Raw genomic sequence first — 16689 nt, forward strand, 5'->3', positions numbered from 1 at the left:
ACTGTGTACAAAAAGAACAGGTACATTAAGCGATTTTAACCTTATACTACAAACTCCTCCACATGCAAAATGTGTTACTATATTGTTAGTGGGCCCTTGCCTATCTTAGACCTCCTATAGCCTTGTTAGCATTATTACTCCACTTTTTTGGTCTTATTTTTCCCTTAAAAGGACTGAGATGTGAAATGGAGAGAGTTTGATGAAAAGCCTCTCTGTCATCTGATTCATTCAGTGTTTTGTGTGTTTTCTGCAGAGTGAGTACTCAAGTGACTCAGAGAGTGAAGACAATTTCCTCCTGATGCCTCCGAGGGACCACCTGGGCCTCAGTGTTTTCTCCATGCTCTGCTGTTTCTGGCCCCTGGGAATTGCAGCTTTCTACCTGTCTCATGAGGTGAGAAGTTCTCAACAAATAACTAATATGCCAACATAAATGCTAAGAATTTGTTACATTTCTTAATAATAATAATATAAAGCCCATCTATTCACTCTTAAAATAAAGGTTCCAAAAGGTTCCAAAAGCAACAAGAGGATTTGAATGAAGGATAACTATAAAGATCTAGTTCTAAAAATCATTCTAAATTGAAAAGAATAGTCCACACCACAACTATAACGATAACGGCACACAGAAATGATATTGCTGAAAGCCCTTTTTATGAATTTTTTGTTTCTCCAGCTGATGAACGATAAAAACATTGACAGCCAATCAGAATCCACCTGACCTTAAAGAGCTTGAGGATTCGGCAGATAACAAAACTGCAGTGTGTGCTTAGAATAAACAGGTGTGGATGCTAATATTTTATTGCTTAGATGCTAATATGTGGAGTCATTTTGTTATAGTTATCTTTATAGTTATCCTTCTTGGTGTGGAACAGGTCTTTTCAGTCGTTTTACAATGGTATTAAATTATGGTTTTATTCTCCAACTTTTTTTGCGAAGTTGTGCACTTTTCTTCCTGTGAGAATGCAGTTCACACTCAAAACAGAGTTGCATCTGTTGTACTTTATTTTTTTATTGCAATGAATTTATATAATAATGATAATAATAATTTTATAATTATTATCAATCCTTCAGATTAGAGTTTTATTGATACGTTCACCATACTTGTCCCATATTATGCTGGATGCTCCTGTGCTTTGGAAACAAAGACTTAGGGCACTCTGTTTAGCAGCTAAAACTCACAGCGCACACTGCAGGGTAAAGCCAGTCGTTATATGTTACACTCTGAACATTTGAAAACAAATATCCATTTATGTAGTCTGATGTATGCTGCAGGGCAGAAGATGGAGAATTCCCCGGGTTTGCCACATTGTTTCATAAAGGTGAATATAGTATGCTGCAGTGTCAGATGTATTTATAGCTTACCGCAATGCTCTTGAGAGGAGAGAGATTGCTTACAGAAAGTGTGCTGAGAGAGGGAGAGGTCATTCGCCTCTGGTGGGAAACGTACCGAGAAGTGGTAATTGCAGTATTTTCACGCATTCCCCTTCTTATTAAATGCTTATTTCAAAGCATTCATTCAAAACAGGAAAATTATGGATATGTGTAGTGTTCATCTCCCTTTGTTTGTGGGTGAAAAACATTTCACCCCAACATGAAAAGGAAAAAAGAAAGAGAAAATTAAGTCTATTTTTTTTCCTGCTTTTTGACATTATTTTTAAGAATATTCTTAAACATGACAGTATTAAAAAACGGTATAACTAATACTATAAATGATGTATAAATATTTTATAATTACAATCATAATGTTGTTGCATTTTCTTCCCACAACAATGTCACGATGTTAAAATATCTTAAAGTGCACTGTTTACAATAGGTTTACATGCATCCAAGGTTACTTAAATTTCCTCATAATATACATTGCAGCATCACTTAATTTCTCATAATGTCTGGAACAGTTTGATCAATTATTTAGTCTCTCTAAACCCTTCCTTTCCACAAGCCTACTCTGCTCTTGATTGTCTGTTGTGATTGGTCTACCCCACTTCCAGTGCGTGTTGGAAATGAAATGAATTTCAGCTCCGGATCTTCCTCAGCACTTGATACACAGTGAAACGAACAGTAACAATGGCATTGATGTTACCGTATCAATTCCAGCCTCATCTATTTTGAATGCATGCATAGTGGATTTGTTTTCGCAGCAGAAAATGGTGTCCTCTCAACATGTCGACAACATGAACTAAACTCTTCCAGGTCTCAGTTATAACTGCTGTGTTTGAGGGTCAAAGTTGTTGTTCACATTGTTCACAGGCAGCCAATGAAGACCAAAATCTGGCAATATGCAAGTTTGTTACAAACTTACATAGGTGTAACACTGGGTGCTCCAGAGATAAAAAAAAGAGTAGGATCCAAGTGCAGTATTAGTGGTTTATTAATAAAATAACACAAGTAATCCAAACAAAGGCCAAACAGAGTAAACCAAGACACTGGGAAAGGCAGGCAAAAACAGAACAGAAAGAACAACACCAAGAACATGGGAAAACACCGGGGTTTAAATACACAAGATAACAAGGGGCTAACACAGGACAGGTGAAGTTGATTAATTGTCATGGAAACTAACCAGAGTTGCTACTAAACACAGGAAGTGAGAACAGAAACATTTCCACCACACTGTAACAATAGGAACAAAAAAAAATTCAACTTAAAAGTCCTTTAACACAAGACAAGGGAACACAAGACAGGAATCATGACAGAGCGGATTTCAGACAGGAGGGATTGGGAGCGGAACGTGGGAGGGATGGAGGGCCAGGCCAGTGTGGTGGAAATGGAGACTGAGGAGGATCAGAAAGCCAAGGCGAAGCCGGCAAGGCAGAGCTGACGGGGCTGAAGACCATCTCAGCAGAACAGGCGGATCTGGAGACCACAAAGACGGGGCAGGCATACCTGGTGTTGACCACGGCGGAGCTGGTGAAGCAGAAGATCAGACGCCCACCATGGCGGAGCAGGCGGAACTGTAACAGAGAGCACGAAGAGGTTACAAATGGCCATAACAGGAAGCACAGAGGGTTCAGAGAAGGCCTCCTTCGTCATGTCAGGGCAGAGAGAGAGAGTTCAGGGAACATCTCTGCCGCCTCGAGAGGATCAGTTGCGGTTGCCGCCTCTTTCAGAGGGTCCTCAGTGTTCGCCGCCACCTCGAGAGGAGCAGTAGAAGAGTATTCAGCTCAAATACACAAGATGGCGGCTGCCATTACAGGAAACACAGCTGTTGGCGGTAGGACCTCTTGGGCCACTGGACCTGGGACCACCATACATGGAAGTGCGTGGACCACCGGACTCGTGACCACCGAACTTGGATGCACTGAATCCCTCAGACTTGGAACCACCGGACTTGGAAGCCCTGAGTTTGGCCAAGTTCCGCGTGATTAATTGTCATGGAAACTAACTACGGTTGCTATGGTGACTAACAAGGGTAACTACAGAAACAAACAAGGCACATAGCAAACAGGAACTAAACACAGGAAGAAGTAAACACAGAAACAATATGAACAGAAAAGACTTCAAAGTCCTTAAACACAAGACCGGAATCATGTCAGGAAGACTGGAATTAGTGATGACTTTTTTTCCCCAGGCAGTTCAGAATTTATTATTTATTTTGGGAGACAAAAACTCCATTTATCTGCACTTTGATCTTTGAAACTGTAGACCTTTTACATTCACAAACATGTATATTACACACTACAAGAAAGGTAATATCTGAAAAGCATAATAAAGGCACTTTAATGTTCCTCAAACAGACCTCATTTTCTTAAAGAAAAACATAATTTCTATTGATTTTGGACTGAAATATGTCCTGAACATGTGCTTGATGGGTTTTGCGAGGGTCATTATGTGTTTAAACGTTCAGTGTTCTCATCTGATGCTGACTTTAAAAGCAGTTTATGGCCCCATCTCTCTCTCTCTTTTGCTCTGTTTTTCTCTTTCATGCGATACATCACGACTCAACACCCACAGCTCTCTAATTCTGTGTCTGAAAAAATAAAAATCCTTTCTCAGCCTAGTTCTTAAAATCTAAGCCTACACCATAATCAATTTACTGCAATCCTTCCACAATCCATGTCAACAGATTCACATTATTTTGGAATGTTTTGTCATGTAAAAATATCACAACAAAATGTTGTCAAAATGTTATTGTGCACTAAGTCAAGTCAAGTCAAGTATATTTGTATAGCGCTTTTCACAATACAAATTGTATCAAAGCAGCTTCACAGTATTAAATTAAAATAATACAACAAGGTTTGTTTCTAGTGGAATTTATTGATTGAAAAAAAAAAAATTCATATTCCCAAAATATCCCCAACTGAGCAAGCCAAAGGCAACAGTGGGAAAGTAGAAATATCGGAATAAATATATAAATATCTGTGTTAAAAGATGCTATACAGAGTAGGTTGTTAGTGAGTACATGTTAGACACATTAAATTATGCTTCAATTTTGTGAATGCATTAAAATAAAATGAATTGGTTCAATAGCATTCTGTATCAACCACACAGTAACATTATTTCTGTCTTACAATAATTCAAATGATCACAGAAGTACTGGGATAAGAGTTTATAGTTCGGATATAAACACGGATGTCTACAGTTATCTATAGATTAAATAATTTTGGAGCAACCTTCATACTTAAATCATCTATTGAAAGTAACTTGATGCTTCAAAATAAAGATTGTATCAATTACATTTTTACACCAGTAAGTGGCGACAAGTAACTGTTAAAAAATGTATTTGTCATTGAATCATTTATTGAAGAGATTTGTTCAAAAAACCTTGATTCATCAGTCTTTATGAGTGAGTCATTGAATCATGAATTCAAACCGATTTGTAAAAAAAATCAAAATAATAAAATATTTTTAAATAGACTGCAGCAATTAACATTTTGTTAGAACTACTGTTAAATTACATTTTATTTTGTTTAGTTGTCTATTCAGGATCGTGGGAGAATCATGATTCTCAGTTTATTTAGAAGTGTGCAACATTTTCATTGTTATTCCCCCCAAAATGGATCATTTAAAACAAAAAAGTTTAACACACCTTTTGTAACCACACATCGCATTTTGTCACACTATATGTGCTAACTTGCAAAGAAAATGTACAAAAATATCAAAGCCAATGAATAATGTAATTAATAAATTGCATAAAATGCCAACGTATACAATGGACAACTTAGCCTGACCTAACAATTCTGAAAAAGCTTTCCGTTAAAACCTACCTTCATTATACAGTTTAGTACTCTTGTCTAAATGTAGACTGAATGTAGTTTTTTTTTTTTTTTCAACTGAAATGACAAAAATATATAGAAGCTTGTTTCCGCCACTGAATAATAAATAAATAATAATAATTGCGACTTTTTATCTCACAATTCTGACTTTTTTTCTCACAATTGCGATATATCAAGTCAGAATTGTGACTTTTTTTCTCAGAATTGCGAGATATTAAGTCAGAATTATGAGAAATAAAGTCGCAATTCTGAGAAATAAAGTCACAATTGTGAGATATAAAGTCGCAATTCTGAGAAATAAAGTCGCAATTGCGAGATATAAAGTCACAATTCTGAGAAATAAAGTCGCAATTGTGAGATATAAAGTCGCAATTCTGAGAAATAAAGTCGCAATTGCGAGATATAAAGTCACAATTCTGAGAAATAAAGTCGCAATTCTGAGAAATAAAGTTGCAATTGGGAGATATAAAGTCAGAATTGCATGATATAAAGTCGCAATTGCGTGTTATAAAGTCAGAATTGTGAGATATAAACTATTCTGAGGTAAAAAAATTTTTTTTTTAAAAAGTCCGTCTTTTTTTCCCTTAGAATTGGACTTTATATCTCACAATTGTGAGAAAAGATGTCAGAATTGCGAGATATAAACTCGCAATTATGTGTTATAAAGTCAGAATTGCGTGATATAAAGTCGCAATTGCGAGAAAAAAACTTTATAACACGCAATTGCGACTTTATTTCACGCAATTGCAACTTTATTTCACGCAATTAGGACTTTATATCAATTAGGACTTTTAGATGTAAACTCGCAATTGTGAGATAAAAAGTCGCAATTATCTTTTAAAATGTTTTATTTTGTGGCGGAAACAAGCTTCCATAAAAATATGATATTGGAGTTCACAAAAACATTCAAATTATTCATACCATTCCTAATAATAGTAACATTTTTGCATCAACCTTATATATCTTGTGTGGCAACTAGCCCTGGCCTCGCCTCTCTGCTATAGACTCCAGGTGTACCTAAAGAAAATGTTTAAACTGCACTTTTTACAGCAATTAAAATGTAACATCATTCATTTGAATTCAGAATTGTGTGTGTGTGTTGAAGGCTCAGTGTAATAGAGTCTGAATGGTCATGTATTATACATCTAGTGTTGCTCCAGGACCTTTCATCTTCTCAGTGAGTTTGACGAGAAGCTAATGGATGGCCGATATGAAAGTCATCCGCCAGTGGGATATTCTGTGTGAATGAACCAGGCGTGATGTGCCTTGAGGGAGGCCGAAGCAGCCTCTTTGAACAGCTTTTTTTTCTATTCTCTTTCAGCGGCATCATTTTTAAAAGGTTATTGCTGTCTGCTGATATAATTGCATAAAGATGTAATCAGATATCTAAATAATTAGAAGGAACTACAAGTCATATTAACTAAGAATGAATAATGACCACTGATAGCATCCTTTTATTTTCATGGGCTGTCTGCAATGTTTTAGCTCTCAATTCACTTATGAAAATCCGGTGCAAACACTACCAAAATGTAGTGCTTAATACACTTTGCATGGCACAATGTCCCATGTTGCACGTTGTTCTGAGTGCTAGATTGTGGAGGATACCTTACTTTAGCTCCAGTACTGTGATCCAGTCTCCTAAATCTGAAACAGTCGTCTGCACCACGCATCTGGACATATTGTGAACACCCATTTTTTTTGCCATTATTTCTAAACCATGAACCAAAACAACCAGGTTTTATTATTGGATTTTCTTCAGCATTATGGGTAGTGTTAGCCTGACTTCGTCATACTCATATTCTAGGCAGAATGTGAGTCTGATACTGCTCCATAGGGCTTTGATTATGAGGCGTGTCTTAACCGAACCAGGAAAAAAAAAAACTCTGCACTCAATTGGATAGACCTACAACCAATCAGAGCAATGCAGTAAGTGACGCATGTTGAGCGAGGCATAGTTGTCAACAGAGCTCAACTGCACACATGCAGGAAGAAGTAGTAAAGTAATGAGTAAAGTAATAATAAAGCACTCCATGAGTGCGACCAAAAGAGAAACCACAATGACCACAGGGTTTTCATTGCGTCCCATCTTCTTAGTGACCATCGGAGTCAGCTGATAAATTGAACTTTTGCCGAATCCCGTAGGAAGGACGGCAAACACATCTTTCCGATCGACAAATGCCTTGATATGCCTTGATTGCGGTTCTCTGTTCGTCTTTTAAAATTAATGCGCTGTCGATTTCTTTTATAACAGACGCGATAGCGGAATCTAAACATCTCAATTCTCCTGCTGCAGTCATCTTTGTTGAAAACCGATTCAACCCAAGCGCTCTATGGTGACGTGGGTGATTACGTAACCGCAGATCATCTGGCAAATTGCCCTGGCAATTTGATTGGCTCGGCCGTCTGGGAGCCGAGCATAATTACTCCTCAACGGATCGAGTCCAGACCGAACTTCTCGACCAAAAAATGTTGTGGGCGGGGTTCGGGCTGGCACCCAGGCTAGAGTAGTGTGGTTGTAACCCTAGAATTTTACTATCAAATGTTTTTATTTATTTATTTATTTTATTTTTTTTTAGATTAAGTAGAAATCTAAGTGAAGTTTTTAGATTACTCCCCACTGTACTTCTCCCGAACTTTGTTAATAAAACATCACTTAAACATTCATGAACTCACACATCCGTTGTGATAAATGGAAGCTCAAGCATGTTCGCTTGACGTGCGAGAACCAATGAGGTTCATTCTTGTGTTACGCAGCACGTTTGAGCTTCAGCAAGAACCAATGAGGTTCATTCTCGTGTTACGCAGCACATTTTGAGCTTCAGCAAGAACCAATGAGGTTCATTCTTGTGTTACGCAGCACGTTTGAGCTTCAGCAAGAACCAATGAGGTTCATTCTTGTGTTACGCAGCACGTTTGAGCTTCAGCAAGAACCAATGAGGTTCATTCTTGTGTTACGCAGCACGTTTGGAGCTTCAGCAAGAACCAATGAGGTTCATTCTCGTGTTACGCAGCACGTTTGAGCTTCAGCAAGAACCAATGAGGTTCATTCTCGTGTTACGCAGCACGTTTGAGCTTCAACAAGAACCAATGAGGTTCATTCTCGTGTTACGCAGCACATTTTGAGCTTCAGCAAGAACCAATGAGGTTCATTCTTGTGTTACGCAGCACGTTTGAGCTTCAGCAAGAACCAATGAGGTTCATTCTTGTGTTACGCAGCACGTTTGGAGCTTCAGCAAGAACCAATGAGGTTCATTCTCGTGTTACGCAGCACGTTTGAGCTTCAGCAAGAACCAATGAGGTTCATTCTCGTGTTACGCTGCACATTTTGAGCTTCAGCAAGAACCAATGAGGTTCATTCTCGTGTTACGCAGCACGTTTGAGCTTCAACAAGAACCAATGAGATTCATTCTCGTGTTACGCAGCACATTTTGAGCTTCAGCAAGAACCAATGAGGTTCATTCTCGTGTTACGCAGCACATTTTGAGCTTCAGCAAGAACCAATGAGGTTCATTCTCGTGTTACACTGCACGTTTGAACTTCTGCAAGAACTAGTGAGGTTCATTCTCATGTTACGAAAGACGTCTGAGCCTCAGCAAGGACCAATGAGGTTCATTCTAGTGTTACGCAGCACGTTTGAGCTTCTCAAGAAATGAAAGCTTTAGCATAAGTTCTGCCGGGAAGACTCAATTGTTACGTCACTTTACCTTCTCATCTATCCAATCATATTCTAATACTCGTGGTATAAAAGATTGGTACTTACACACATTTGAGTTTGCAGATGCTGAAGCCAAAAGAACTTTATTGCTTGCTGGGCTGTTAATAAATGTATAATTGTCACAGTATTTATTCTTATTCTTTCATTCTCGTGTTACGCAGCACGTTTGAGCTTCAGCAAGAACCAGTGAGGTTCATTCTCGTGTTACGCAGCACGTTTGAGCTTCAGCAAGAACCAATGTGGTTCATTCTCGTGTTACGCAGCACGTTTGAGCTTCTGCAAGAACCAATGAGGTTCATTCTCGTGTTACGCAGCACGTTTGGAGCTTCAGCAAGAACCAATGAGGTTCATTCTCGTGTTACGCTGCACATTTTGAGCTTCAGCAAGAACCAGTGAGGTTCATTCTCGTGTTACGCAGCACGTTTGAGCTTCAGCAAGAACCAATGTGGTTCATTCTCGTGTTACGCAGCACGTTTGAGCTTCAGCAAGAACCAATGAGGTTCATTCTCGTGTTACGCAGCACGTTTGGAGCTTCAGCAAGAACCAATGTGGTTCATTCTCGTGTTACGCAGCACGTTTGAGCTTCTGCAAGAACCAATGAGGTTCATTCTCGTGTTACGCAGCACATTTGAGCTTCTCAAGAACTAACGAGGTTCATTCTCGTGTTATGCAGCACGTTTGAGCTTCCGCAAGAACCAATGAGGTTTATTCTCGTGTTACGCAGCACGTTTGAGCTTCTGCAAGAACCAATGAGGTTCATTCTCGTGTTACGCTGCACATTTTGAGCTTCAGCAAGAACCAATGTGGTTCATTCTCGTGTTACGCAGCACGTTTGAGCTTCTGCAAGAACCAATGAGGTTCATTCTAGTGTTACACAGCACGTTTGAGCTTCTGCAAGAACCAATGAGGTTCATTCTCGTGTTACGCAGCACATTTGAGCTTCTCAAGAACTAACGAGGTTCATTCTCGTGTTATGCAGCACGTTTGAGCTTCCGCAAGAACCAATGAGGTTTATTCTCGTTACGCAGCACGTTTGAGCTTTAGCAAGAACCAATGAGGTTCATTCTCGTGTTACGCAGCACGTTTGAGCTTCAGCAAGAACCAATGAGGTTCATTCTCGTGTTACGCAGCACGTTTGAGCTTCTACAAGAACCAATGAGGTTCATTCTCGTGTTACGCAGCACGTTTGTGCTTCAGCAAGAACCAATGAGGTTCATTCTCGTGTTACGCAGCACGTTTGAGCTTCAGCAAGAACCAATGAGGTTCATTCTCGTGTTACACAGCACGTTTGAGCTTCAGCAAGAACCAATGAGGTTCATTCTCGTGTTACGCAGCACGTTTGAGCTTTAGCAAGAACCAGTGAGGTTCATTCTCGTGTTACGCAGCACGTTTGGAGCTTCAGCAAGAACCAATGAGGTTCATTCTCGTGTTACGCAGCACGTTTGAGCTTCAGCAAGAACCAATGAGGTTCATTCTCGTGTTACGCAGCACATTTGAGCTTCAGCAAGAATCAATGAGGTTCATTCTCGTGTTACGCAGCACGTTTGAGCTTCAGCAAGAACCAATGAGGTTCATTCTCGTGTTACGCAGCACGTTTGAGCTTCAGCAAGAACCAATGAGGTTCATTCTCGTGTTACGCAGCACGTTTGAGCTTCAGCAAGGACCAATGAGGTTCATTCTCGTGTTACGCACCACGTTTGAGCTTCAGCAAGAACCAATGAGGTTCATTCTCGTGTTACGCAGCACGTTTGAGCTTCAGCAAGAACCAATGAGGTTCATTCTCGTGTTACGCAGCACGTTTGAGCTTCAGCAAGAACCAGTGAGGTTCATTCTCGTGTTACGCAGCACGTTTGAGCTTCAGCAAGAACCAGTGAGGTTCATTCTCATGTTACGCAGCACGTTTGAGCTTCTCAAGAACCAATGAGGTTCATTCTCGTGTTACGCAGCACGTTTGAGCTTCAGCAAAAACCAATGTGGTTCATTCTCGTGTTACGCAGCACGTTTAAGCTTCTCAAGAACCAATGAGGTTCATTCTCGTGTTACGCAGCACGTTTAAGCTTCTCAAGAACCAATGAGGTTCAATCTCGTGTTACGCAGCACGTTTGAGCTTCAGCAAAAACCAATGTGGTTCATTCTTGTGTTACGCTGCACGTTTGAGCTTCAGCAAAAACCAATGTGGTTCATTCTCATGTTACACAGCACGTTTAAGTTTCTCAAGAACCAATGAGGTTCATTCTCATGTTAAGTAGCATGGAACCAATGAGGTTCATTCTCATGTTAAGTAGCATGGAACCAATGAGGTTCATTCTCATGTTAAGTAGCATGGAACCAATGAGGTTCATTCTCGTGTTACACTGCACGTTTGAGCTTCTACAAGAACCAGTCAGGTTCATTCTCGTGTTACGTAGCACGTTTGAATAATAGACTACATTAAATCTGATCAGAGGTGGGTAGAGTATCCAAAAACTGTACTCAAGTAAAAGTACAAGTACTTATAGAAATATTTACTCAAAGTAAAAGTAAAAGTAATAATCTTAATAGTTACTTGAGTAAGAGTAAAAAAGTATCCAATGAAAAAACTACTCAAGTAGTGAGTAACTAGTTACTTCGGATCATATAGGCCTATATATAGGCCTATATATATATATATATATATATATATATATATATATATATATATATATATATATATATATATATATATATATAGGCCTATATATAGGCCTATTATTATATATATATATATATATTATATATATATATAATATACTATTATATATTATATATAATAGGCCTATTATTATATATATATATATATATATATAATATATATATATATATATATATATATATATATATATATGAAGACTTCATATAGTGCCATCTGAAATTTTCTTCTAAAACAATCATTTGTATCAAGCTTGTATATTTAAGTTCAGTAATTTCACTTTAATGACAATTAATAGGTAGGCTACTTTTCATTGCCATTTAAGTGTGAACATAAACATACAAGCTTGATAAAAATGCTCTTTTAGAAGAAAATTTCAGATGGTACTCAGAGGCTTTTGCCTCTGAAGTCGTCATATATATAAAATTATATTATTTAGATTTTGTTTATTTAAATGACTATTATTATCAGCTATCTTTGCAACAAAAACAGAAGAGAGACGTGCATTATTTCTGCCATCTGTATAGCTCGAAAATCATTGCCTGTCCTCTGGTTTGTATAATAGTAACTTATACAACTACATTTGGATTATTAGACAATGTCGAAATAAAGTGAATCTGCAGAGTGTTGCATTCAAAGGCATGTAATTGACACAGAGAATAAAGAGTTAAAACTCTTCACATGTGCTCGCGCTCATGACTGCTACTGAACATCTGAACACAAAAAAACAAAAACAAATAAAAGTACATCGACGGATCTTCTTCTGACTGTTCTCCAAAATATAATCAAATGTATATTTCTGCAAGCATGTTTTAACTGGTTAACTGTCTACGGCAGGCAAAGGCATTCGTTTTCAAGTCGAGTTCGCAAGCCACTGCGCAACAATACACACAATACCGCGGGATGGCGGGTGTTCATAAACTGTGAATAATGGTAGCTTTATTTAATGTAAATTAATGTATATGTCCAAAAAACGGGTAATGTCATACTTTCTAGTATCGTGTCGTAATAATCTGTTTGGTTGTAAAATGTATTACCTGAGTGAAATGAAATCGAATATATCGTCCTGACTCCTGTGGAATCATTCATTCACAGACAGCTTACGAAGATGTTCAAGTTCAACTAATAAAGATCTTCATCGCTGGCAAAAATATGATGCATTTGAAGATTTGCTCTCACTTGACTGTACTGTCACTGCCACTTCATCTAACGCTCAGGATGTGCTTAAATCTTCCTGTTACGACTCCGAGTCCAGTGTGAATTGAAAGGGCTTCAGATTCAGTGCGTGCAGGAACTGAATCATTCAAACTGATTCGCGAACCGATTTAGACAGATCTGCCAACTTGTTTGATGAAGTCTTTGAACAGAATCGACTCAAAAGAGTCATTCATTTGTGAATTGAGCATCGCTCAAGTCCAGAAAAAAGATACAGCGCGCTTGGAATAAACTACGCATTTAACAACACATATTGCATTAAAATAAAGTAACGAGAGGAACGTCGTAAACGTAAATGTAACGAAGTAAAAGTACAGTTTTTTCATTAGAAATGTACTCGAGTAAAAGTAAAAAGTACCCACATTCAAATCTACTCTTAAAAGTACAATTTTTCTAAAAAAGTACTCAAGTAAATGTAACGAAGTAAATGTATTTCGTTACTACCCACCTCTGAATCTGATCATCATAAAAAGTGATCATGTCTCTTCAGAAAATTTTAACTAAACCGCTGAATTCATATGGATTAGTTTTACAATCTCTTTATTTACTTTTTGTAGCGTCAAAGTGGTAGTTGCTGAGACTGTCAATGGAGGGACAGAAATCTCTCATATTTCATCAAAAAGATCTTCATTTGTGTTTCGAAGATGAACGAAAGTCTTACGGGTTTGGAACGACACTTTCATTTTTGGGTGAACTATCTCTTTAAGTCGCAGTACTGGACTAAGTTTCTTAGACAAATCTAGGCGTGTTGTTTGATAATTCTCCAAATACTTTTCCATTTTTTTTCTGTTGGGAAGAGTTCTGCTCAGAGACCCTTAAACATTTATTTTTATTTTTTTGTCATTTACTATTCATCTCTGCTCAATAATCATGCTTTCAAACAATGCACAAATTATAATTGTTTTGTGTGGGTTTGTGGTTTTATATCATTGCTTACTAATTGCATCTGTGTATTGGGGGATGCATTTTTATCTTTTCTATTTAAGTTACCCAGTGATTGCCTGCCTCCATGTAAATTTCCATGTTTTTTACCAAAGCAAGTAATTAATTCTGAATTTTAAAATGGTTTTATATTGAGATAAAATTTTTATGCCAATCTCTAGGTATGGCGAAGGCTATGTGATGATGTGGGGCTATTTTAATTCCAAAGGCCAAGGGAACTTTATCAGGATGCATAGTATCCTGGATCCATGAAGTAACTGGCCTTTAAAAATAAAAATCTGCTTGCCTCTATGGGAATTTAACATAGGGGTGTCCAAACTTATGCACCCTGTATTTTAAGGAAGAACATTTATTTATTTACGATACATTATTCATTCACAAAGAAAATTGGTGTCCTTAAAGGTTGGATTTTTCCAAATTTTTTAAATTAAGGCATTAAGTTCAATTTCCAAAAGATGATTTTTTATTCCTCTTTTTAGTCAACTTTAGCATGGGTGTCTAAACTTATGCATAGCACTGTACTTAGCGTACGAACGTGTCGGGAATCGTGCCATAACGTTAAGAGAGAGGTTAAGGAATAGGTTAAGAACTACTTAGAGATGAGAACGTTTTGAGGAACCGGGCCCAGAATATTATCCAGTTCCATCTGGTTGGAGGTCGGAGTCACGCCGGTATGGAGACGAGTTTGTTGAGGATCAGTGCTGATGGCTGTCATGTCGATGAGGCCTTCACAGGGGAGAGTCTAGTTGACACAATCTCTGCTGACACTTCAGGGATGCGTTGTGGTCGTGTCTAGGTGCAGGTCCACCATCTGATCTGGATACGGCCCGGATCCGGCTGACTACATCATGCGTTGTGGTCGTGTCTAGTCGAAAAATAAGCAGATCTAGCCGGTTTTAAGGCTTTTCTGTACACAATCGTGCTCTCTCTCCACGAAATTCGAAAAATGTCTAGTTTTGTTTTCTTCCAGTTGCGCTCCATTTTTCTGCTCTATTAAGGGCCTGAGTGTGCTTGTTGTAGCATGGCGTTGAACTATTTTCTTTCATCTTCTTTAAGCGCAACGGAGCAACTGTGTCTAAAGTGCTGGAAAAGAGAGAGCTAAAAGTTCTGTCGCAATATCGAGTTCTTCAAAGCTATCTGGGATGCTGAGGAGATGAAACTGATCAGGAATATTATTAATAAAGCAATCTTTAGTGGCAGAAGTGATAGTTCTAACATATTTGTAACACAGAGTCGGCTTTGCAACCTTGGCTAAATGGAGTATACACGCGTATGCATCGCGTGAAAACACTGTCTCATCAGATATATTACGATCAAATAATTTCAGATGTATTGCCCTTATTAGACCTCAAACCATGAGCAATTATTAATTCTGGGCAATGAATGCTGTTCCTATTCTGTCCTGAAACTGAACTATGTGACAATCTGTTTTTGCTAAGCTTGTGTGCATAATCTGATTCATTGCTTTTAGAGCATGTTCTAACACAAACACAATAAGCTCCTTATATAATGGTTTGGCGAGAGAGAGTGCGAGTGTGGGCCTTGTAGAACATAAGCTTTGAATAAAATACCTTTTTTTTAAACAATGGGTGGATGCCTTCAACAAAATGGTTCTCATTTCGTCAGCAACACCGTGGGTGCTCTGTGCTCGGATCACCGCAGAGATTCACATAAGCCTATTTCACAAGTCAATATGCATTTATGCTGTAGTTGATGATTATGCAGGAATCTCCCATATTAATATTGCAGGAAATATATTCTGTGCAGCAAAGGAGGCAAGGGAGGATGAAAATAACTTCCTCAAAATCCTCAAAAAAATGGATGAGAAAATAACCCACCCGTAACACGCCTTTCTGGAACGTCACACAAACCCATAATTTCACCAACAAATGGAAGTTTTATCAGAAAACTAATCAGAAAGAAATCACTGGAAACTAGCGAGATCGCAAAACGAACATGATAAAAGAGTCCATTTGGCATTTTTGTTATTTACTTAAAGATTTTAAACTCAAGCATCGATGTTTTACCACAGTTTTACAATAATGAAACATTGATCATAATGAAATTAATTTATGTCAAGATTGCACATTAGTCACACTGAAATAAAGTTGTATTTAACATTATTTCACAAAAAAGAAAACATTCAGTCGTGTCTGTTTCTTTTTATTAGTCACAGGACAGTATGTTTACATCACATTTAGAAAGAATGATCATTTCTACATATTGTCCACCAAAAATACGACCTGTGGAGCTTTAGCACTTTAGCACTCTCTCTCCAGTGACAGTTCTAATACAGTTATATTTTCAGTCAGAGAAACAGAGGAAGCTCCCGAAAAAGTTGCTTTATTTTATGACATATGCGGAGATATGGATATCAGACAGTCCGATATAAAGAGACGAGACGTACTGACAGATAAACAAATACATGATTGTGATAGCCTACATGATTTGTCTGATTTCTTCAAGCGGTCGTATTTACCATGTTTAATATTTTAAATATTTTACCATGTTTAAACGCAACTGACCCTGGCACGCACTAGCTCGCCCTCTTTTGTCCCCCTAAAGCTTGTGTGGTGGTTTTGCTTTTCGCAAATAAAATATATTGTTTCAATTGTTGTCTTCATGAGATTTATTTTGTTTTAATAAATAGAATATTAATTGCATAGTTAATGTAAAAATACTAAATAGAATTATATTTGGTTTCTCTTTTTATGTAGTTTTTTTTTTAACCAGAAAAATGTGACAACATTAAGTGTAACTGGAAAATGAATTTAGATTATATATATATATATATATATATATATATATATATATATATATATATATATATATATATATATATATATATATATATATATATAGCCTATATATATATACTGTTGCTGTGCAGTAAGATTTGATATAATCACTGATACGGCAAAGTGAGCGATTGTCGTGTC

General features: G+C 37.7%; 1 protein-coding gene across 1 annotated transcript in view; it reads left to right on the plus strand.

The window, feature by feature from the left end:
• The window catches only part of syndig1 (synapse differentiation inducing 1), a 49854-nt gene that overhangs the window by 18625 nt on the left and 14540 nt on the right, over positions 1-16689 (plus strand). The window contains exon 3 of the mRNA XM_079855391.1: positions 254-391. Coding sequence (XP_079711517.1) covers positions 254-391 — 138 coding nt within the window. The remainder of the gene's footprint in view (positions 1-253; positions 392-16689) is intronic.

Source organism: Squalius cephalus, assembly GCF_949319135.1.
Source record: "Squalius cephalus genome assembly, chromosome: 21".
In the NCBI taxonomy this organism is placed as follows: Eukaryota; Metazoa; Chordata; class Actinopteri; order Cypriniformes; family Leuciscidae; genus Squalius; species Squalius cephalus.